Source organism: Hyperolius riggenbachi, chromosome 11, assembly GCF_040937935.1.
Source record: "Hyperolius riggenbachi isolate aHypRig1 chromosome 11, aHypRig1.pri, whole genome shotgun sequence".
Lineage (NCBI taxonomy): Eukaryota > Metazoa > Chordata > Amphibia > Anura > Hyperoliidae > Hyperolius > Hyperolius riggenbachi.
In genome coordinates, this window is record NC_090656.1 from 39420149 (window position 1) to 39446086 (window position 25938).

Here is a 25938-nt window from a genome sequence, read left to right on the forward strand (position 1 = left end):
TCATAGTGAAATCGATTCACAATCTGTTTGCAGTAAAGGCAGCCATACGATCAACCTCTGATCATATTCGATCAGAGAGGGATCTATCTGTTGGTCGATCTGATGGCAAATCGACCAGTGTATGGCCACCTTAAGTTAAGGACTTTTTTTTATACTTTCCTCCACCAGCCATGTTCCGCGCCTTGTGTGCCTTCAGTCTGGCCTGTGTTTGTGATCTTACTTTAGGGTTCTGTTACTTGCTTTGTTCCCGGTTTGTCGATGCTAATTTTTTGCCTAGGTGTCCTATGAGACATGCTGGTTAAAGAGACACTGAAGCGAAAAAAAAAATATGATATAGTGAATTGGTTGTGTACTATGAATAATTACTAGAAGATTAGCAGCAAAGTATTCTCATATTTTTATTTTCAGGTATAATATGTGCAGATTACACAACACTCAGCATTCAAAATGATTCTTTCAGAGCAGTCTGTGAACTAATGACCTCTCCTCTGGCAGATAAAAAGAAAACTGTTCACTTACAGTTGAGATAATAAGTCATAGAGATTAATGGCTTTTTTTGCATAGAGATAACAACTGGAGTTTTTTAACTCTCCCTGTACTGGAAACAATTAGACTGATGTATCTGATCTTAATGTTTTATTTCTTAGCTGTGCTACACATACAAATCATAATATCATCATTTTTTTTCGCTTCAGTGTCTCTTTAAGTATGTTCCATTTTATAGGGTGCGCTGGTGGACTCCAGGCATTTACTCCTATGGCATTTGCCAGAATACTGCCGCCCACTGTCTGACCTTTCCCCTGGCAGCCACAGATGTGGGAAAATGTTTTTACTTTGTCTAAATATCTAGAACGGGCATGTCGAGCTCCAGTCCTCGGGGGCCGAGGTCCTCACACATTTTTGTACAGCTCACATTAATTGATGGGGCTGAATCCGGAAAGGTGTGGCTGGAAAGTGTAATGGTTAAGGGCTCTGCCTCTGACACAGGAGACCTGGGTTTGAATCTCGGCTCTGCCTGTTCAGTAAGCCAGCACCTATTCATTAGGAGACCTTGGGCAAGTCTCCCTAACACTGCTACTGCCTATAGACGGCGTCCTAGTGGCTGCAGCTCTGGCGCTTTGAGCCGCCAGGAGAAAAGCGTGATATACATGTTCTGTGTTTGTTTGTTGTGTTTGGTCTATCCTCATTTCTCCATGTCACTGCCCATCCTAGACACTGGCAAGAATATGGCCCTCCAGAACTGGAGTTTGATGCCTGTGATCTAGAACAATCCTAAACTGCCCACTAAAGAATAACGCAACACTGATTTTTGCCATCTGTGAGGCCCCTTTCACACTGGTGCATTGTGTTGGCCTATCGCTACACCAATGAAAGTCTATGGGGCCTTTCATACCGGTCTGGTGCGATGCGCCGGAAGTGTGGCGATGTGTGGGAGACCAAAAGTCATATAAAGAATGACACTGTGAGCCCGATACAGTGGCTCTCCGTAGATCAGAAGAAGGGTGGACTCGTATAGTAGAAGGCGAACAGAGGTGCCAAAAGAGTGAAAATAGATAAAACTTTTAAAACATGGAGAGGCAGTGGTGGACTTACCTCCTCCAAGTAGATTCAAAAACGTATTAACGTTTAAAACCTAGAAAATGTATTGATATACTCCAAGGTTCTTTGCAACACGTTTCGCAGGTATGACCCTGCTTCATCAGGCAATGGGGTAGGAGTATATGGCAAATGTAGGTCTCAGTCTGGGCCAAGTGCCTTTGAGATGAAAAATCATGTAAGTCTATGGCTATGCAGATTTTTCTTTAACTATTCACGTTGCGGTGCGCATGTGCAAAAGTGTATTGTACACTTCTGCGCGATTTGTATTTCCGCCACAGGAAGTGAGTGCTAGAGAGTCTCGCGTCCAGCTTGGCTTTCAGCCATAAAGGGTATTACCGCGGAAATACCCGAAGGCTATTTTTAGCCTTGTGATGTGATCATCAGATTGCATTGCACCAATACCGTTGGTTTACAGTGTAAAACCAGCCTGAGGAGATGCGTGAATTCCATGTCTGCCATTGGTTCATGATTTACCTTATTGTCATCAACAGAAATACAGAGAAGCCTGGGGGTTGGGGTAAAATGGGCATTATGATTGCAATATTTACTGGCGGCTCTTGTGCTGCAACGATAGAATAACTGAATGGCACCTGTGGTGTCTGCTGTCTGCATGGAGTGTGTATTGTATGTTCTCCATCCAGGTGCTGGGACTTCATCCAGGTGCTGCTATAGCAGCATAGAGGGAGCTATTGTGGCTGGAAACACAAAGAATCACTCGCGTTCCCAGCCTGCCGGGTCCTGACGGCGAAACCGGAAGTGGTCACCGTTGGGTCCAGGAAGATCGGCACGAGGCTGCGAGGGCACCGATCAGCTTCAGGGGGCTGAGGGAAGCCCCAGGTGAGTAAAACTCATTTTTTTTTACTTCACTTAAGGTTCACTTTAAGGTTCTCACTAACTGTACAACGTTCAGCGAAGAATTGCCTGAGCGATTGGATCGACCAAAAAAGAAACCTCAGTGTACCAAATTATTATTATTATTATTATTATTATTATTATTATTATTATATATTTTTTATTTATTTATATAGCGCCAACAACTTCCGTAGCGCTGTACATTGTACAAACAAATAATGGGGAACAAGTATACATAAGAAATACAAGACACTGTACAGTCATAACATTAAATAGAATTAATACAAATACATACACTAGTTGATGTGTAGTTGGTATATGTGCATATGTTAAAATTACAGCAGTATGAGCAACACTAGGAGGAGGTCCCTGCCCTTGCGGGCTTACAATCTAGAGGGTAGTGGGGAGGAAACAAGGAAGGAAACACAAGGATTAGTGGGAGAGCCAGTGTGCCTTCAGTGCTGCCTATAGCAAATTATAGGCTTGTCTGAACAGGTGTGTTTTTAGAGTACTTTTTGAGGCTGCATTTCCACTTGTGCGGTGCGGAATCGCCGGGAAATCACCGCAGACGAAATCGCATGCGGCTGCGATTTTGCATGCGTTTTTCCCCCCCGATTTCGCATGCGATTTCGCATAGGGTAGTAGGTGGGCGATTTTAACCATGTCACTGCCTGTGTAAATTAACATTACTTCCTATGCGAAATCGCGGGGAAAAACGCATGCCAAAACCGCATGCGATTTCCCTATTAGATACATTGTATGCGATTCGCTTAGCGGTGTGCGGGGAGCGAATTCTGACGGCTCTGCCATGCAGATTTTCCCCGCACACAAAAACGCTCCGCACAACGCACAAGTGGAAACAGGCACATCCACTTGTATTGGCTGTGCGAATCCGCATGTGGACAACGCATGCGGATTCGCTATAGTGGAAATGAGCCCTGAAGGTTTCCAGGCTCGGGGCATGATGAACTGGCTTAGGGAGAGAGTCCCAAAGAAAAGGGATAGCCCGTGAGAAGTCTTGGATGCGAGAGTGAGAGGAGGTGACTAGGTTGGAGGACAAAAGGGTCTCCTGTGAGGAATGGAGGGTCTGGGTGGGGAGGTATCTGGAGATTAAAGAGCAAATGTATGGAGGCGATAGCTTGTGTAGAGCTTTGTATGCAAGCGTGAGAAGTTTAAACTGGATCCTTGGGGCAACTGGTAACCAATGGAGGGATTGGCAGAGAGGAGCTGCCTCAGAGTATCTAGAAGAGAGGTGGATGAGATGTGCAGCGGAGTTTAGTAGTAGTTTATCAGATTGTTGGAAATTGTACCTTTAGTGGGCATATGGAGAGACAATAGGTTGATGACCCCGCTGATGGACAGTTAGTGGTTCGGCGTTTTGTTTAAAGTAGATACGAGAAACTTTTACTCATTGCGTAATTGTGTTCCTTTCATATAGTTTATAAGCCAAATCCTTTTTTTTTTCTTTTGTTTTAATACTCTAATTCCCTATAAACTAAACAAACCTCGCCCACAGCTTCTCCAGTGCCTTGGCACTCTCAGACCCATGTTGCAAGGGCTTATGAGAGCTCAGTCTGGGCAGGAGGAGGTGTTACTGGCCAGAGATTTCAGAGACGGGAGGAGGAGAGAGGAGTGACGTTTTCACAGGCTGAGGGCTGGAGATGCAGATCATCTTGCCTGTGTTGCAATGAAGCAGAACATGGCTGCTCTCGTTGCATCACAGGAAGAAATAATCATATCCTGTTGAAGCTGTTTGCAGCTAGATTTGCTGTGTAAACTATCTAAACTTTAGATAAGATAAATAGACAAGTTACTTGTTCTAGTTAGTTTTTCATCTCGGATCCGCTTTAACATGCTGTGGAATATGTGTCAGCACAATATGTTAATGCACAATAATAATACAGCAACAACGCTAATAATATAATAGTGTCTGGCAAGCGAACAGCTGCAGTCCACCAATTGCCGCACCATTATATATGTATATATGATTATCGGCCCACTGGTAAGATCTACATGAAGCCGCGCCTTCAGAGCTCTTGTCTGGAAAACAACATTAAAGTTGCTTTGGGTTCCCTGTAAAAATCTCCTTCTGTGAAGGCCAACACGCCATCATTTTCAAAGTGCTTGCTTTCAGTCTAATGATATTAATGATTTGTGATGTTGCTGTGTGCGCACCGCATTGCTGTCCTCCCGGGTCACCCGCACAAAGGTTCCTCTCTTCCCAACGACTTGCCAGGTGAATTTGACTTTTAATGCATCTCATTAAGATTGTTTTCTTGTTAATGCTTTGATGAAAGTGACTGCCAGGCATGGCGGGAGTCAGATACAAAGCCCAGCCCCCATGCTGTCATGGCTTTTAAGAACGCGGCTTGCTAGCAGAGGCGGGGGCTGGAGGTTGATTCAGTTGTTGTGTTCCTGAAGATGCAAATACCAAGGCAAGTAATTGCTCTCAGAAATGTACAAGAGCTCAGTCTTAACTGTGAGTAAGACGCAAACTCCCATTGATCTTGTCCTGTAGATTCCTTTTAAAGGGACCCTCAAGTGGATTCGCTTTTTAGCGTAAAACCTACGTCAAAGCGTAGATCAAAATATACAAATAGCTCAGTCATCAAAGCGGTCAAATGTTACATTTTCTGTGTAAAATATTTCTGCTGCTAAATGCTGTCTTAAAAATGTAAGACTTAAAAATGTAAGACTTAAAAGTCTTAAAAACTCCCTCAGCTCCACTGCATGACCAGAAGCAGTGGAGCTGAGGGAGTTAGTTTCAGGATACGAGGGACGTTCGTTTTGATAAGATTATACAAATTGTGGAAGTATTGTATCTGACCTAAAGCCCCATACACACTATTGCCCCTCACGATCATTGCTGGAGTTTTAGGATGACATTGTGCAGGTTAAGCACTGCATGCTGTTTGACAGTGACTGCTTGGAGAAGGGAGGAGCTTTGATGGAGTGACTCATGGGCAAGTGGTGTCTAGTGGGGTGGATGAGTACATGCACGATTGGCTTATTCAGTGCTTGCCAGTTAGGTATTTGCAATGGTGGATCAATAAATGTTGTCGGGCGGGGCAGCAATACAAACTCTAGTCAGGCCTCAAACCGCACCAAAAAATCACCTTGGCTGAATGATATCTAAGGTATGTGTGAGGCCTTATTGATGGGGAAGTAGAACAGTGATTTGAAAAAAAAACCTGACTTTAGCTGTGTGAAGCAGGGCTGTGGAGTCAGTACAATAATCATCCGATTCCAACTCTGACTCCTCAGTTTATGAAACCACTGACTCGAACTCTGACTCAAAGCACCCAAAATGGCTCAGAATCTGAGTCCTCGACTCCGACTCCTTAGTGTAATGCTTACCAGGGCTGTGAATTTGGTACAAAAATCATCCGACTACGACTCGGTTTATGAAACTACAGACTCCGACTTCTCAACTCTGACTCCAACTCCACAGCCCTGGTGCGAAGAGGAAAAAAGATCTAGTTAGGAAGCATGTGTGCGGTCAATGAACTTCAAGAAACTCCAGGAACAGGCGAAAGACAATCCAGAGAACAGAAAGACAGATAAAAGCAGCACCTATAAGTGCTGAAAGTCTGGTGTTTTCTGGTACACTGCCCCTCATTCAAGGTAATATTAATTAGTCTAACAGTCTTTGATATATTTTTTTTGTTGGGGGTGCCTCTTCCCACCAATCCCAAAGATCTATTAGGGAATTTTATACCAGAGAGCGAGAAGGATCAGGGAAAACCTATTCTGGTGTGCAGTGAGCAGCAGGTGTGTTATGTTTGGTTACAATGCACAGCAGCCCTGCCTATGTAGGGATTCAGGTGTCGCTAGAAAAAACCTATGGCTGGGAACACACTCGGCAGAAATGCTAGCATTGTGTAAAATCGAGCAGAAAATGCACCTAATGCAAATCAATGGGCCGCATGAAAAAACACGTTTGCGTTCAGCAATGTGCGATTTAAAACATTTCTTTTTGTTGCATATTTTTCCAAAATGCATAAAAAATGCACATAATGAAAGTCAATGGTGAAGCAGAAGCATTGCGTTTTGCATGCGTTTTTATATGCTTTTTTTTTTTTTTTTTTTTTTTTTTTTTTATAAACAAGTTTGATGATGTATTTTCGCTTCCTGTTTACTTCCTAGTGATTTGCATAAAATGCATAAAAAAATGCAAGCAGAACGCATACAAAACACAAATGTGGGGAAAAAAGTGCAGAATGCAAACGCACAGGAAATGCATGGCAAGTGCACTAATAACGCACAAATGCATGTGCAGCAAAACGCAACCTTTAGGGCCCGTTTCCACTAGTGCGGTGCGGAATCGCAGCATATCCGCATGCGTTTTTTGCCGCGATTTCGCATAGGCAGGGTATATGCGATTTTAACCATGTCACTGCCTGTGTCAATTTACATTACTTTCAATGCGAAATCGCGGGAAAAAACGCATGCAAAAAACGCATGCGATTTCCCTATTAAATACATTGCCTGCGATTCGCCTGCATTCCACATGCAGGCGAATTCTGCAGGGTCTACCGTGCAGAAAAATCCTGCACATAAAAACGCAAATGAAAACTGACAAGTGGAAACAGTCCCATCCACTTGTATTGCCTATGCGAATTTGCATGCGTTGTCTGCATGCGAATTCGCGCTAGTGGAAACGTGACCTTTACTGCACTGCCTAGTGTGTTCCCAGCCTTAAACCCTTACAGACCAGTTCTGAGATGCATGCAATGTGCATAAAATTTGCAATCAAGATGCAATTATTTGCATCTTATTGTCCATCTCCGGCTCTATACCGCTGGAAGGGGAGGAGCATGAGTTGCAAGAATGAAAGTTATTGCAGATGGTAATAAAGCCCAACCCGCCAATTGCTGTTTATGCCTGGGGGGATGACTCCTATGTAGACATCTGGCTGTTAGTAATTTCTCATCATTTTCACAGATAAGTATTGCAGACACAATGGAGTCATCACCTTAGCAGGGCTTAAAGCACATTTTCTGTGTGCATGGTGTAACGGTGGTGGGCGAGGACCTAGTTGACCCACATAGTGCAGCATTTTTTGCATAGGCCAAGGCTGGGCGATCATGCTGCACTGAACTACGGGTCTGGTCCCTTAGTAAGAAAAGCTAGCGCTCATGGCCAGGTAGTGGTTTTAATGTGTCGGTTTTTAAATGTGTTGTGACCAATGTTATGTAGCCAAGGCGATTAATAAATTTGTATAAGTGCATGAGACAGCAATTGTAATAAATTTTGTTAGAAAGAGAATTTTCTCATTGGTTCATGGTTCTTATTGGTTCTGTTGCTAGGTAGGATTCATGTTTGTTGTGTTTTTTTTTTTTTTTTTTTTTTTTTTTCTCTTTGCGAACAGCAAATGAGCAGGGACTGAACAGGCGACGAGCAAAGTGGCAGAAGTAGCGGTGGACATGTGAACACAAATGCAACCACTCAGGATGTGACTGCACTCTGAGCAGATAAGCTTACTGTGCCATATATGCATAAGCTGCTTTACGGTGTCGTGTAAACCTGGACTAATACGTTTAGCCATAGACCCTGAACAAGCATGCAGATCAGGTGCTCTGACTGAAGTGTGACTGGATTAGCTGCCTGCTTGTTTCAGGTGGGTGATTCAGACACTACTGATGCATGAAAGATCAGCAGGGCTGCCAGGCAACTGGTATTGTTTTAAAAAGAAATAAATATGGCATCCTGCACATCCCTCTCACCTCGGGTTACTGTTAAAGAGAAACCGTAACCAAGAATTGAACTTCATCCCAATCAGTAGCTGATACCCCCTTTCCAATGAAAAATCTGTTTTTCTCAAACGGATCATCAGGGGGCTCTGTATGGCTGATTTGGTGGTGAAACCCCTCCCACAGTGTGATGTCAGCACCTCTCAGCACTGAAGTACTGACATCACACTGTAGGAGCCTTGTTGCATTGTGGGAAAGCAAGCAGCAACTACTTCCACTGACATCACCTGCCACCAGTAAAAATTGCACCATATTATACATTATTCAGAATGTAAATCAGGGAAAGGAAAGATCTTACAATGGGCAAACACTGACTAAATCATTTATACATAATTATTGTAAAAATAAAGCACTTTTTTCATTAGGTTATTTTCAATGGAGTTCCTCCTTTAAAGGGGAACTGAAGTAAGAGGTATATGGAGGCTGCCATATTTATTTCCTTTTAATCAATACCAGTTGCCTGGCAGCCCTGCTGGTCTATTTCTCTGCAGTAGTATCTGAATAACACCAGAAACAAGCATGCAGCTAGTCTTGTCAGATCTGACTTTAAAGTGACACTAAAGCGAAAAAAAAAATATTATGATTTGTATGTGTAGTACAGCTAAGAAATAAAACATTAAAATCAGATATATCAGTCTAATTGTTTCCAGTACTGGAAGAGTTAAGAAACTCTAGTTGTTATCTCTATGCAAAAAAGCCATTAATCTCTACGACTTTCAAAGTCATGGAGAGGGCTGTTCTCTGACTTTTATTATCTCAACTGTAAGTGAACTAATTACTTTTTCTCTGCCAGAGGAGAGGTCATTAGTTCACAGACTGCTCTGAAAGAATCATTTTGAATGCTGAGTATTGTGTAATCTGCACATATTATAGAATAATGCAATGTTAGAAAAAACACTGTATACCTGAAAATAAAAATATGAGGATATTTTCTTTGCTGCTAATCTTCTAGTAATTATTCATAGTACACAACCAATTCACTATATCCTATATTTTTTTTCGCTTCAGTGTCTCTTTAAAGTCTGAAACACCTGATCTGCTGCATGCTTGTTCAGGGGCTATGGCTAATAGTATTAGAGGCAGAGGATCAGCAGGGCTGCCAGGCAACTGGTATTGATTAAAAGGAAATAAATATGGCAGCCTCCGTATACCTCTTATTTCAGTTCCCCTTTGAAAAGAAAACCCATGAGAGAACCATCAGAATCTAGAAATGGCAAAACTGCCTGCTGTGCAGCACTGACCATCGTCACCATCCTAAAGGGGAACTGAAGTAAGAGGTATACGGAGACTGCCATATTTATTTCCTTTTAATCAATACCAGTCGCCTGGCAGCCCTGCTGATCCTCTGCCTCTAATACTATTAGCCATAGCCCCTGAACAAGCATGCAGCAGATCAGGCGTTTCAGACTTTAAAGTCAGATCTGACAAGACTAGCTGCATGCTTGTTTCTGGTGTTATTCAGATACTACTGCAGAGAAATAGACCAGCAGGGCTGCCAGGCAACTGGTATTGATTAAAAGGAAATAAATATGGCATCCTCCGTGTACCTCTTACTTCAGTTCCCCTTTAAGCTATGCCTTTTCCCAGGTATATAAAGAAGGAAGCAGAGTTACATTTAATCCTTTCCGAACAGCGACGGACACTTTTCAAGATTTATGAATTTGCGAGCTCTGTTTAGACATGTTCCTCCATAAATCTGGGCCTCGCAGTGTCTCTTAACAGATAACGCCCTAGATCATTCTTGGTGCCTCTTCTGTAGAAGGATGACATAAGGGCGTATCTGTAAATGACTCCTGTTGCTTGGTGCGATATTAGCAGTGGGGAAGGCTGTGGGCATGTCGCACATGAGACACGGGTAATAATAAAGATGCCATCAGCTGTAGGCAATATGGGACACCGCTCTAACACATATGTCTTTAAAGTTATTGCTGTCAAGGGCTTCTCTGCATTGGCTTGCTCAGCACACTCGGCTGTCAGGGGGTGATGTGTTATTCCAGCGATGAGCAGGATGGAGTGTGATGTGTTTTATGGATGTATATACAAGACTCTGTTATTCTTATATGTTATAATAGTCTCTTTGTAGAAGAATCAGCAGAGGCCTTCTGTCCATGGTGCTGAAATGTAAAGCAGATCCTGCTTGCTATGCCAATTCCTCATAGAGCTTGTGTCTGGGGTGCAAGAGCAGCTGCATTGGCAGGGTCGGATTTACTGTAAGGCACTGTAGGCTCATGCCTACAGGCGCCTTATGTAGGAGAGGCGGCTTCCTTACCCAAATGTCCCCCTATTGGCTACTTAATACTTAGGTGGGAACACATCTGGCTTCCTATACTGGGATGGGGGTGGGGGTAATGGGAAGTATGTCTACCTAATATTGGGGTGTGGCCTGAGTTGAGGGGTGGAGTTTAGGGTGCCAGAACGCCTGTGCCTGCAGGCTACTGAACTGTAAATCTGGCTCTGTGCATTGCACAGTTTATATCTGTGTAGCTACAGATTGCTGCAGGTGTGACGTGTCATTCTCAAACCTGCAGTGATTTTATACATATTTCCTGGAACATCATTTTATATTGTGCATGAAAACGTCTGCTGCACCGCTTTCGAGATTGTCCTCTCATCCTCTGCAACCCACAGCTGCCTGTACAGTACCAGTCTGTGTGAATCACTTCCCTTTTAATCTAATGGGCATTGAGGATGGAGTTTGATTGCTCTGTCCGCTATAGCTGCACCTCCTCATTCAGTGACGTCATGAGGGTCTGTCTGGAGTGGGGTAGCTTCTCTGATTAATGGTGATCTTCAGTGGGATGATGATAATGACACACAGAGGTCTCAGATTCTTGCCGGCAATCATTACATTTGCCGATTACAAGAGATAAGCAAGCTTCTAATGCTCTCTGCAGGGAAAATGAACAGGAATACTTGGGAAGGCTTTCAAATGTTCTTTTGTATGTGTATAAGCCGACTCCAATATTTGACCCTCCTTAAACTGGATTTTTTTATTGACTCAAGTATAAGTCAACCCAGCAAAGTTAATGGCAGCACTTGGGGACCAGGAGGAGTTAATGACTACACTGTATACCGCACTGCAGCCATTAACCCCTCCTGTCCCTTAAGTGCAGCCAATAACTCCTCCAGGCCCCCATGTGCAGCAATTATTCACTCGCCTTATTGCCGCCCAGTATTTCCTTTCCTCCTCCCTTTTCTTGTTAATTGTTGAGATCAGGACTTTCAGACCTGTTTTCTTTGCATTTCCTTTATCAAGAAAGTGTCACTTACTCAGTGTGCTCAGTGTTGACTCGTGTATAAGTTGACCCCTATACTTTTATTTAGTGAGTCAGACCTAAATTTCTAGACTTATATTTGAGTATATACAGTATTCGTTTTCAGGGTATAAGCCCAATTTAATAGGCTGTGGAAGTGTTCTGTTCCAGAAGTTCTGGATTATACCTGACTTTTCAGGGCTCGTTTCCACTATAGCGAATCTGCATGCGGATTCGCATAGGCAATGCAAGTGGATGGGGCTGTTTCCACTTGTGCGGCTGCGGGAGCGTTTTTTTGTGCGGCAGAAATCTGCACGGCAGAGCCGGCAGATTTCGTGTGCGAGAGGAATGCACGCGAATCGCCGCTAATGCTTTTAATAGGGAGACCGCATGCGGGTTGAGCATGCGGTTTTTGCCGCGAAGTCGCATGCGATTTCGCATAGGTATAATGTTAATTTACACAGGCAGTGATGTGGTTAAATTCGCACATACCCTTACCTATGCGGAATCGCATGTGAAATCGCGGCAAAACCGCATGCGGAATCGCACCCGCATGCGATTTCGTCCGCGGTGGAATGCAGGCGATTCCGCACCGCAACAGTGGAAATGAGCCCTCAGGGATAAAAAAGAATGATTTGCTAAATTCATTCATTCATTTATTCATTCATTCATTCACTGTCTTGAATCGATACATTAAGTGGGGGACTTCTGTTATAGGCACAGAAAATCGTTATCGGTTTAAGCCAGCGGAGCTGGACCTGCGTTTTCCTTATTTTTTACTTTATGGATTGAGTGGAATGAAGTTCAGTAGCAATCTTCTGTATGGATATTAATCTTCCATTACTGCTGTGCCTCGAGTTACTCTTCCTAACTGTCGTCTCTTCTGTTTCTTTGCAGCGCGGAGTTAATACCGACAGCGGCAGCGTTTGCAAGGAAGCCTCGTTTGAAGGAATTAGCCAGTAAGTAAAAATCTCGTTTCCCCCGGCCGACGCACCGAGCTGAAGATTTCTTATAAGCGGAGTCTGTCTATCTCCCGGGAGATGAAATCTCTCTAATTCAGCCACACTCAGGATACACTGCGTTTTCCACGCCGCGCCTAAATAAGTAGATAATATATTGGAGCGGAGCGGCTGAGTAAGCGCCGATTGCTTTCACACCAAAATATTTTCTTATCCTCTGGCTAAGAACGAAAATATTTCATGATGTGGACAAATACCAGAGGAAAAGAATCGCTGATCTGAAAGGAAATCTATAATCTTTTTGTGTTATTTTTTTCCCCTGCGTTTGTGGAAGGAACAATAACATTAGCATTCCCCTCCAGGCTAGATGGAAGTATTACAAGGATTTTAGCATCTTCGGGTCTGAACTTTACCTGTCCTGTAGATTATCAGACAAGACTTGCCAGTGTGCAGTAGAAGGTTTGGCCTGCAATACTATTATTGCTATATACTGTATACTCGAATAGAAGTCGATCTCATGTATAAGTCGACTCCAATATTCAACCCTCTTAAAGGAATCCTCAGACTTAAAAATAAATAAAAAATCCGCTTTACTCACCTGGGGCTTTCTCCAGCCCCTTGCAGCAGACTGTCCCACGCTGACCTCTCCGCTGCCGTCCCGGGCTCCCCGAACGGTGCAGAGGACGACCTCAAGGTCGTCCTTACTGCGCCTGCGTGAAGCGACGCTGTCAATCATGGGCACGTTGTCCACGGCGCAGGCGCAGGAAGGACGACCTCGAGGTTGTTTTCTGCACCGTGCGGGAAGCCCGCGACGGCGGCGGAGAGCGGAGCGGTCAGCGTGGGACAGTCTGCTGCAAGGGGCTAGATAAAGCCCCAGGTGAATAAAGCTGATTTTTTTTTTTTTTTTTATTATTTTTAGCCTGGTAATTCCTTTAAGCTGGAATTTTTAATTGACTCAAGTATAAGTCTACCCAGCAAAGTTATTGGCTGCACTTGGGGCTCAGGAAGGGTTAATGACTGCACTACATACAGTATTGCAGCCATTCCTGTCCCTTAAGTGCAGCCAATACCTCGTCCAGGCCACCAAGTGCTGCAATTATTCACTCCCTTTTAATCACATTTCCCAAAGTACAGTTTATATGCGCTGAAAGCTGCCATTGCATTTTATTCATAGATTTTAATATATAAATACAGCAGCTATCTAGTTATGATTTCTCACATGTCCCTGCTTGTCAGCTCCCGAGCAGTTCCGTTTCACTACACGGCTGACTGTAGGTAATTGTATCATCTGTGGAATGTAAACAAAAGATAATGTTCTCTCCTCTTCAGGTGCAGATCATAAGCCGAAGGAGCTTTCCACTGCAAAACATAGTGCTTTGTTTAACTGTTTGAATGCTGTCCTGCTACAATTTGTTTTTTCTGGCAGTAGGTTTAAGGTTGTAAATAATCTTTTAGAGCTAAGAAGAAATGCTAATTTCAGGCCATTTCAAACCAAGTTACACAGGGACATTATAGTGTTCAACAATGGTACACAAAATAGTGATGTAAGAAGGTAGGGACAAATATAACAGATGAGTTGCTGAGTCCATATGGTGGTGTAGAAGAGCTCAGGGAGGAAGGCCCTGCCAAATATTCTTAAAATCTTTTTTTTTTTTTTTTAATTTTTTTTTTTTTGTAATTTCTTTTATTTGTTTCTTCGCAAACACTCAGCTGCGTTAGCAACGCTTTATCCCAACTCTAAGCCTGGCTTCATCAAACCTCTCCAATTGTTGGGAAATTTTAACATCATGGTTTGCGTTATTTACCGAAATTTTTTAAATTTGCAATATAAGTATAAGACACTTGAAATACATAAACAATATTCAAATATATTACTACCACCACAATGGTATAGCTATGTAGTTTGCATACCATATTACACACCTAAAAAAGAAAAGAAAAGAAAAAAAGACCTATCACCCTACAAAAACCATCCTTTACTTCCTTTTGACCTCTCACTCAAGTTTGTATCATCCATATCCCACCAATCACCCTCTGACATATTCTGTCCATCCATCCATCCATCCATCCATACATTCCCCCATATACTGAGACCCCTAGGGTTTTTCTTTTTGAAATTGCAAAAAAAGCTCATCCCAAAGTTGTCTTACCGCCCCTTTCTTATTCTGTTCTGTTAGTCCAATAACTTCCTCATACCTATCCCTTTTCTCTTCATCCCTCTAATGAGACACCATTTTCTTAATCCATTCATGCATGGAGGGAGGATTTAAGTCCTTCCAATGTTTTATAATTAATCTTTTAGCTATAGCAATACCCAGTTTTAGGAGTTGTTCCCTTACCTGGTCCTGACCAGACACAAATGAGTCACTGAATCCAAGATTGTCTCAAATTTGGAGTTGGGGAACCATTTATGACAAAAAAATCTTCCAGCTGTTTCCAAAAAATTTTCAGTATTTGACATTCCCAAATCATGTGGATCAAGGAACCCTGAGCATTATTACATTTCCAACATGTATCATTATCCCTTAAACCCATTTTCACCATACGTACAGGAGTTAAATACCATCTGGCAATTACTTTGAATTGGGAGAGTTGTAAATGGGTTTCAGAAAAGGACCAGATCTCTTGAAAGATTCTAGCCCATATCTCGGAGGAGAATTTTATCCCCTCCTCACTTTCCCATCTGACACAGTAAGGTGGAGGGGCCCTGTGTGAGATTGAACCAAGCAGGTTATAGATTTTTGATAGGGCCCCTATTGGCTTCTGTTTCATCAAACATTTACATCTTGTTTAATAATTTTTTCTTTTTGCTGCAGACTATTCCAAAAACTGGATAATTGAATGCTTCCAAACATTGACAGTTGACCAGTTTCAAAGATCGGGATGATGTCCAACTTTTTGTTTCCCATTATATGGATCAGCCTCAAGTCTTGGTCCACATTATTAGTGTGAAACCAAGACTGGTGTGACACTGGCCCAAAGTTTGGGTCAAAAGCAATGGACCTTAGCTGGGAAACTCCCTCACTATTTACCCAGTTCCCCACCGTCTTTGCCCAACTTATCAGTGTCGGTGTGATTAGAGGATGGGAGGAAAGGGTAGTAGAGTACCGAACTTTCTCTGGAATCCATGAAAACAGCCAGTCTCTATTTAAGCATTAATTTTCCAATCTAACCCAGATCCTACTGTTGTCATTAATTCTCCACTCTAAAATGCGCATTAAATGAATGCTTGTGTAGTATCTGTAGATATCTGGTGCTGCCATGCCCCCACATTTTTTACCTCTGGAGATAGTGGAAAATGCTATTCTACGTTTACTTCTTGACCAAATAAATGTCTGGAACAAACGATCCCAGTCGGTAAACCATCTCCTGGGAAGGGTCAGGGGCAAACACTGCAACAAAAATAATATTTTCGGAAGCACCATCATCTTAATAATGGCTATTCGGCCCAATACATCAAAAATTGGACGGTCCCAGGACTGAAGCATCTTACTACTGTCAGTCATAATATTTTTAAAATTATGTTTATAAAGGTCGTCCAATTGTGAACATAGATTCACCCCTAAGTATTTAATTGCAACTTTCTCCCATATAAAGTTTGAGTAACTTTTGATGGCTTCCCTTGTCTGTGTGGAACAGCCTAAGCCCAAAATAACAGATTTCTGTTCATTCAATTTATAGTGTGAGATGCTACTATATGATGAAATCCATCCAAGACATTCTTTAAGTGATTTTTCAGGATTCCTTAAAATCAAAAGAATATCATCTGCATAGGCAATTATCTTTGTTTCCACCCCCGCTACATCGATACCTTTTATCTGGGGATCTGATTGAATCGCAGTAATGAGTGGCTCTAGACTCAGATTGAAGAGCACCGGGGATAAAGGGCAACCCTGTCGTACCCCATTAGATAATTTAAACTCATCGGTAAGATAACCGTTTATTTTTACCCTAGCTGATTGATTTGTAAACAATTTAGCTATTCTCCCAATAAAAAAGGGCCCCAGGCCTATTTTACGTAAACTATCGAGCAGGAAATGCCTAGATAGCCTATCGAAGGCCTTTTCCGCATCTATTGTGGCCAGGATGGCCTCATGTTTTTTAGAATTACAACTGTGTATTACATTAATAGCTGAATAGATGTTGTCTCTTATGTGCCTGTGCCCTCTAAAACCGGTCTGTTGTCCCCCCCCCCCCCCCCCCCCAAAAAAAAAGTGGACAATCTTAAGTTGCCCATACACTCGTCAGATTGGCAGCAGATAGATAAGAAATGCATCTGATGATCTATCTGATGCGTTTTTAGAACATTTTTTACCAGGATAGAATTCCAATAGATTTCAGTTTGAAATCTATTGAAATTCGATCTGATGGCATTTTTTTGCCATCAGATTTCCATTAAGGCCAATGCAAACTGATAAGCAATCTCATCAGATCGACCTAAATTTTCCACCCTGCAAGTTCGATGGAAATCCATCGGAATCGATCGAAATCGGCCGTCGATCGGTCGATTGGCCAACCGATTTGCAATCGATCGATCGATCAGGATCGATCGGTCGGCCAGAAAATCGGCTGAGTGTATGGGCTGCTTTACCAAGTCTGGTAGCCAGAACCTTGGAATAAATTTTAACATCGCAATTAAGTATCGAAATGGGGCGATAATCAGCACAGAACTGATGTTTTTTACCTTCTTTGGGTGTTAAAGATACCGTAGCTTCGTTTGTCCTATCCGAAAAGGTGGCATCCACCCCCTCATCATTTACCACAGTACACATATGCAAGGACAATGTAGTAGAGAATACTTTATAGAATTCGATTGGGAAGCCGTCGGGGCCCGGACATTTACCACTTGCACTCTTCTCTATTGTATCCACAATTTCTTCCGGGTATATGGGGGCTTCCAACATCTCTCTTGACTCCTCATCAATAGAGGGCATTACTATCTGTTCTGGAAAATTGTTATCCCCTGAGGCTTCCGTACACCCCTCTAGATTATACAGGCTTTCATGATATTTCCTGAAACTTGCACCAATATCCTGGGCAGCAACTTGGAGATTCCCCTTCTCATCTATTATATTTTCAATAAATTTCGAACTGTTTTCTTTCTTAAGGAGCCCCGCTAAATTCTTCCCTATTTGATATTTCTTTTTAATTCTACTGTATTGTTTCGAACATTGTTCATTCAAAAAACTATTAACTTCATTTCTGATCTTATTCCAATCAACCAATGAGGTACTCCCTGGATCTCTTTTAAGGAGAGCTTCTTGTTTGTACAGCTCTGTTAGTAGTCTATCTAACTTCTCTTTAGTTTCTCTAGTTTTCCGAGCTTTAAATTTGATAAAAAATCCCCCCCATTTGAGTGTATCCCATAGAACCCTCTCGGTTATACCCGGAGTATGGTTATATTCATAGAACTCATCAATTGTTTTTTGGATCTCTCTTACGATTTGATCATCTTGGAGGAGACGAACATCCAAACTCCAGCTTTTAGATAGAGAAATATCCCCCACTCCCCCGATAGTAAGCCTCACAGGGGCATGATCCGAAAAGGTTCTCACCCCAATGTTCACATCTACCGTACCACCGACTTGATTCTGGGGGATCAAAAAGAAATCCAGTCTCGAGTACATTCTATGGGCCTGTGAATAATAAGTATAATCTCTAACACCAAAATTATATATACGCCATACATCAATCAGCTTATGGGCTCTTAGAGTTTCGATTAATTTTTCCCTCTCTTTATTAGATATATTCCCTCTTACCCCAGTGCTATTCAAATCCGAGTCCACCGCCAAGTTAAAGTCCCCACTGATAATGATCCTACCTTTCCCACAGAGTCTCACCAGCTCTAAAATTTTTTGAATATATCCAACTTGCCCCTGATTTGGTGCATATATATTTGCTAATGTTAGGTTGCCCCTGATCCTTCCCAGTACAATCAAATATCTAGCATCATCATCCTTATAAATTCTCTCTACTACAAATTGGATCTTTGAGCTAATAACAATGGAAACACCGCACGCCTTTTTCCTAGGATTGGCATTAATTAAATATTAAATATTCTTAAAATATAAGTGGTTTGAGAGAGGGACATGGGGGCGGGGGGGGAGTCCAAGGGAAAGGGATGGAACTATGAAGATGGTGTGTAAGTGATGGTGAACAAACGGGTTTTTAAGGCCTGCTTGAGTGTGTTGAAGGTGTAGGCGAGCCTGATGGGGGAGGGAGTTCCATAGATTAGGGGCTGCTCAGGAGAAGTCCCGGAGCCCCACGAGTGAACACGTGGTGCAAAGGGGTATTGGAAGAGTGGAGTGGGTTGGGGAGTGTCTCTAGAGGAGTTTGGAGATGTATGAAGGGGGAGCTATGGTGGAGAGATTTGTATGCCAGGCAGTGCAGTGTAAATGTAATTCTGAGGGGTACAGGAAGCCAGTAATGGGGCTTGTGAAGAGGAGCAGCTAATGAGGAGAGGCAGGAGGAGTGAACAAGTCTTGCAGATACGGTCATAACGGATTGCAGGGGGCGGAGTTTGGTCTCAGGAAGTCTACAAAGGACGGCGTTGCAGTAGTCCAGATAGGAGATGATTAGGAGTTTGCCGGTGTCGGGGGTTAGACAGTAGTCACATGATCAGCGCTTAAACAAGAAACATCTGCCAGTTGCATTGAGGAGGAGTCTGACTGACTGGTCCATTAGTTTTGACCTGAATTATGGAACATTTGCTCTGTTGCCCAGTTCTGACAGTCTCCTGCCCACTGTTGGTGCTTTCATCGGGGGGGGGGGGGGGGGGGTGCGCTCTGTTGCCCCATATGCAGCAAGCAGTGATGCACTGTGTGCGTTCTGACACCATTACAGCTAGCATTTAGCACGGTTTTAACTTTATTTTGTTTTCCCTTTATCCCATCCCTCATGTTTTGTGTTTTGGTTTTAATCGTACTTTTGTATTTGTAATAATCGATAAAGATTTTTGCATATATTTGTTGTACTGGTGCGCCTACAGGCTCTTTTTCTCCGTGTTTTGAATTGATCCACCTGGCGGATGTCTGGTCGTGTGGCTGTCGGGGGCTGCTGTACGCACGTCAGATTTAAAGGGAACCTGGGGTGAGAGACATATAGAGGCTGCCATATTTATTTCTGATTAAACAATGCAGATGGCCTGGCAGCCCTGCTGATCCTCTGCCTCTAATACTTGTAGCCATAGCCCCTGATCAAGCATCCAGTATTACTGGATTAGCTGCATGCTTGTTTCAGGTGTGTGACTCAGACACTACTGCAGCCAAAGAGATCAGCAGGACTGCCAGGCAACTGGTATTGTTAAAAAGGATATACAGTAAATATGGCGGCTTACATATGTCTTTTTCCTCTGGTTCTTTTTAATCTAGCATGTGTACGGGCCTTTAGACCTGATAACTAGTCCAGCGCAGGCTTCCTCTTCATCTTCTGGCCCTGCTTCCAGCCATGGACAGGCACATGCGCAGTGGGCATACGCAGTTTAAAGAGAATCTGTATTGTTAAAATCACACAAAAGTAAACATACCAGTGCGTTAGGGGACATCTCCTATTACCCTCTGTCACAATTTCGCCACTCCCCGCCGCATTAAAAGTGGTTAAAAACTGTTTTAAAAAGTTTGTTTATAAACAAACAAAATGGCCACCAAAACAGGAAGTAGGTTGATGTACAGTATGTCCACACATAGAAAATACATCAATACACAAGCAGGCTGTATACACCCTTCCTTTTGAATCTCAAGAGATCATTTGTGTGTTCCTTTCCCCCTGCATCTCTCTTGCACTGAAGTTTCAGGCTGCTCTTTTCTTCCTGCAAACAGCTTTGCCCTTGTCTGTAATTCCTCACTATGTGAAAGCCCAGCCAGCTCAGAGGACGATTTATACAGCTTGTAAAAGATAAGAGAGAAGAGAGAAGCTGCTCTAATCTAAATAACACACAGGCAGTGTGCATAGAGGGGCCTGGAAGGGGGAGTTCATAGCAGAACCACAACACTGAAGAACTTGGCAGCCTTCCAGACACAGGCCTGACAAGTCTGACAAGAGAGAGATAAGTTGATTTATTACAGAGACTGTGATAGTACAAAGTGCTGCAGTAAGCCAGAACACATTAGAATAGCTTTTGGAACTTGTAGGATGATAAAAAACAGGATGCAATTTTTGTTACGGAGTCTCTTTAAGGTCTGTGCAGTAGAAGAAAGCCGCCCATGCACGTCCCTCTTCCTCCATGCATGAGTGCTTACTTTACTAGGCATGCACAGATCTTACTCGCACATGCCCGGTACAAATGCGTTTCCCCCGGCTGTGTGTGTGTGTTTAAAGGAAACCTAATGGACTGGTGCTACTGGATTTGAATTGTATTGTCTGTAAAAAATAAATACGGCTACCACCATATCCCTCTCACTCCACGGTCTATATGCAATTCACTTTTTCTCCTGAGTTATCTCCTAGGAGATAATTTTTCATCTTCTCATTAAACTAACTTTTTAGCATTTTATAATTGAACAAGTATCCAAAAGTTAGTGAAAAAGTACTATCAAAAATATTTTGAGTGTTTTCTTGCTTGTTGGTGGCTTAAAGAGACACTGAAGCGAAAAAAAGAATATGATATAATGAATTGGTTGTGTACTATGAATAATTTCTAGAAGATTAGCAGCAAAGAAAATATTCTCATACTTTTATTTTCAGGTATATAGTGTTTTTTTCTAACATCGCATCATTCTATAATATGTGCATATTACACAACACTCAGCATTCAAAATGAGTCTTTCAGAGCAGTCTGTGAAGTAATGACCTCTCCTCTAGCAGAGGAAAAGTAAATAGTCCAGGAACAGTTGAGATAATAAAAGTCAGATAACAGCCCTCTCCACGACTAACTTATGCTGGGAATACACGGTTCGTTTTTGCCTTCGTTTAAACCTTCGATTTGTTCGGTAAACGAATCGAGTGTTGAAAACGTATGTGAAAATAGTCATAATCTCATTATAGTTTCGATTAATAGACCCCAAAAACGAACGACTAGTGATCGAACATGTTTGATATTATCTCTCTTTATCCATCTAATCGAGCCATTGGTAGGCTTGATGGCTGTTCAGATCGATTATATATTCGTTTATGCTAGTCCGTCCCTGTAAAAAGGGATTTTCGTTTCGTTTCTTTGCAGCCTTCGATCATTGGAAAAACGAAACCATCAGAATCGAAAAAAAAAACGAAACCGTGGGTGGTGATATTAACCGTATGACCGATTATTTCGGGATCGAAAAGGACAAAAGGCACAATCGAAACGAAGGTTTAAACGAAGGCAAAAACGAACCGTGTATTCCCAGCATTAGTCCGAGAGCTTAATGGCTTGTTTGCATAGAGATAACAACTGGAGTTTCTTAACTCTTCCTGTACTGGAAACAATTACTCTGATGTATCTGATCTTAATGTTTTATTTCTTAGCTGTACTACACATACAAATCATAATATCATAATTTTTTTTCCGCTTCAGTGTCTCTTTAAAATGCAGTTTATAACAAGTTGTGAAAATATCACCTAGGAGAAAAAGGTAATTGCATATGGGCCCAGGTGTCTTATGCTTTTATTTCAAGATTTAGAGCTGTTCCCCATACCACATAAAGGCAGCAGACAGTAAAGTCTGGGCACACTGTGATGTCACCAACCATTCCTGTTTAAGCCTCCAGTGGGCTGACTTGTAGTAAGAGGACACCTCTGTTTGATTGACGCTGTTCTGTGATGAAACCATAAAGGTGGCCATACATGTAGCGATTTTGCTATACGATCGACTACTCAATTTCAATCATTTTATAGAATTGAGAAAGAATTGAGTGTGTTCCAGAATTCCCAATAGAGGAAAAGTAGCTGATTTCATGTTGAATCGACTAGCTTAGTCGATTGAGCATGATGCAAGATATCGGTCAATCGCACAGGAATCTGCTACTGTTCACATGTCATTCGATTGACTGAATCGATTTTGCATTCAGAGCATGGAGACACATCAGTCAGATCCAATGTAAAGGTGAATCGCATAGGATATTGTTTGTTGTGTGTGGGTCACTAGGTGATCGACTTTCGATCAACCATAGTGAAGTTGATTCCTTAAAGAAAATCTGTAACTAAAAAAAGTTCCCCTGGGGGGTAGTCACCTCGGGTGGGGGAAGCCTCCAGATCTGTGTCCCACAGTGGCGAGATAAAGCTCCCAGAACAGCGGGGATGTAAATATTTACCTTCCCGCCTCCAGCGCAGTATCGGCTCTCTGCTCAGAGATAGGTGGAAATAGCCGATCTCTGTTGTGTCGCTCTACTGCGCCTGAGCAAGTCTCCTGCGCCTGCGCAGTAGAGTGGACCCGACGGAGATCGGCTATTTCCGAGCGGAGAGCCACAACAGCGCCCCCGCTGGAGCCAGAAAAGGAAAATCTTGCACAGCCTGACAAATTGTTGGCTGTGCATTCCGTGAGCTGCAGCGAGACCGCCGTAGGACACAGGAGGATGGGGGAAGCCTCGATAGGATCCGGAGGCTTCCCCCACCCAAAGTGAACACTCCCCAGGGGAACTTTTTTCGTTAGTCTCTTTAATAAAGTCGATCGCTATGTCGATTGAATCAGAATCTTGAGATGTATGGCTAGCTTAACTAAGGAATGAAACACTGGCGACTGTTACGGTAGGACTATTCTTGCTCCACAATGCCTAATATAACCGTACAATATATATATATCTATCTATCTATTCACATAAACTGGTGTTCTGTTTGAACGCTGTGTGGCTGCCATGGTTACTGACCTCGGCACCTGAAAGGGAAAGTTTGCACAGAGCTGTTTTTTTAACAAACCGTGTATTCTTGCTGTTTATTCCCTAAGCACAATGCTCCCCAGTGAGATCTCATCTGCATTTCCTGGTGTCAAATTAAGCCATGTTAATGTATTTCCATTCCACCCCCTCCCCCTTGCCTCTTGTATGAAGCTATCATCCCATTATTGTGATCTACAGCCCCGCTGCTGAGTCAATCACCTTCCGGAACAGCAGGAGCCGTAACAATCCTTCACACGTTGTCAGAATAAATACATAAAAATCAACAGTACGCCTGCGCACCAGGCCTGCGCCGTATTTTTCAATATGTAGAATGCTGACTTGTGACCACAGTCATGTGCTTGACAGTCCCATAAATATGCATTGCTACGGAGTCTGGAAATAGACAGAGGAAATTGGGAGGGAAAGATGGAAATGTAAACTCCACCAATGTTTTGTATGCGAGTTGGAGGGGGGACTGTGAACTATACGGGTCAGGGATATGTCTGCACCGGAGGGGGGTTGTGGGGGCTGCTACAGATGCCCAGTGAGATGCTAGTTTAAAGCAGCATGAAATTCTATACATGATGAATAAAACACATGATTTGGCACCCTCAAAACAAATGTAACACCTTTTCCTGCGTCGGAAGCCTGGCACTGTTATTATCATTATTGATGTACAGTACAGAGTATATAGTTTTGTCTCTTAACTGTCCCTCAGAGGGGCTCACAGTCTAATTCCTACCACAGTCATATGTCTATGTATGTATTGTGTGGTGTATGTATTGTAGTCTAGGGACAATTTAGGGGGAGCCAATTAAAGGGACGCTATGGCGAAAAATTTTAATTTTTAAAATATGTGCAAATATAAACAAATAAGAAGTGCGTTTTTTCAGAGTAAAATGAGCCATAAATTTTCTCCTATGCTGCTTTCACTTACAGTAGGTAGTAGAAATCTGACAGAAGCGACAGGTTTTGGACTAGTCCATCTCTTCCCGCGGGGGAATTGCAGGGATTTATTTATTTTCAAAAAGCACTTAGGGCTGGTGCACACCGAGCGGCTTTTTGGGCGTTTTCAGATCCGCTTGCGGCTGCGGATCTGCTTGGTCAATGTATCTCAATGGGGTGGTGCACACTAGAGCGGCAGGCGTTTTGCAGAAACGAAAAATGCCTGGGTGAGGCATTTTTTGGATTTCGGATGCGTTTCTGCCTCAATGTTAAGTATAGGAAAAACGCAAACCGCTCTGAAAAACGCCTGTTCAGAGCGGTTTTGCAGGCGTTTTTGTTACAGAAGCTGTTCAGTAACAGCTTTACTGTAACAATATATGAAATCTACTATACTGAAAACCGCAGCAGCAATCCGCAAAACGCTAGCAAAACGCCTCATAAAAATAAAAAAAAGCGTTTAAAAATCTGCTAGCATTTTGCGGATCTGCTAGCGGGTTTTGGTGTGCACCAGCCCTTAGTGAATGGCAGTTGCTCTGTCCAACTGCCAAAAAACTGTGTAGGGAGCAGGGAAGCTGGCCAGCATCATTATTTAATTCCTTTTTAGGGAATATAGTTATAAAGAATAAAAGCCTTGCTGAGAATCCCCTATGAAGAGGTGGACTATTCCAAAATCTGTCGCTTCTGTCAGATTTCTACTACCTACTGTAAGTGATAGTAACATAGGAGAGAAGTAATTTATGGCTCAGTTTACTCTGGAAGAAAACTTACTTCTTATTTGTCTATGTTTGTACATATTTTACATTTTAAAATGTTTTGGCACAGTGCCCCTTTATCTTGTCTGTATGTTTTGGGGTGTGGGAGGAAACCGGAGTGCCTGGAGGAAACCCATGCAGACACGGGGAGATTATACAAACTCCATGCAGATGTGTCACCTGGCTGAGATTGGAACTGGGGACCCAGCGCTGCAAGGCAAGAGCGCTAATCACTACACCACTGTGCTGCACAAATTTAGCAATTGTTGAATGTTAGTTGTCTTGGGGGCCCTAAGGGGGGGAACTTTGTTTTACTAATTACAAATTCAGTCATAGGTCAATCGTTTGAATATAAAAATATCCACGTTTTACTTTAACATCTTAAAAAAAGAAAAATATACAGATAAAAACAAATTTAAAAAGATATACAGTGGGATGCGAAAGTTTGGGCAACATTAATTGTCATGATTTTCCTGTATAAATTGTTGGTTGTTACGATAAAAAATGTCAGTTAAATATATCATATAGGAGACCCACTTTATTTCACTTTGAGAAGGAGACGCACTTTATTTCACTTTGAGAAGTGAAATAAAGTTTATTACATTTACAGACAGTGTGCAATAATTGTTTTAACAAAATTAGGCAGGTTCATAAATTTGGGCACCACAAAAAAAGAAATGAAATCAATATTTAGTAGATCCTCCTTTTGCAGAAATTACAGCCTCTAAACACTTCCTGTAGGTTCCAATGAGAGTCTGGATTCCTTTTGAAGGTATTTTGGACCATTCCTCTTTACAAAACATCTCTAGTTCATTCAGGTTTGATGGCTTCTGAGCATGGACAGCTCTCTTTAACTCACACCACAGATTTTCAATTATGTTCAGGTCTGGGGACTGAGATGGCCATTCCAGAACGTTGTACTTGTTCCTCTGCATGTATGCCTTATGGATTTTGAGCAGTGTTTAGGGTGGTTGTCTTGTTGAAAGATCTAGCTCCAGCGCAGCTTCAGCTTTGTCACTGACTCCTGGACATAGCTCTTC

The 25938-nt window shown here is 42.5% G+C and overlaps 1 protein-coding gene across 1 annotated transcript in view; it reads left to right on the top strand.

Moving 5' to 3' along the window:
- PEPD (peptidase D) overlaps positions 1-25938 on the top strand; it is a 419775-nt gene that overhangs the window by 43773 nt on the left and 350064 nt on the right. The window contains exon 6 of the mRNA XM_068260589.1: positions 12356-12417. Coding sequence (XP_068116690.1) covers positions 12356-12417 — 62 coding nt within the window. The remainder of the gene's footprint in view (positions 1-12355; positions 12418-25938) is intronic.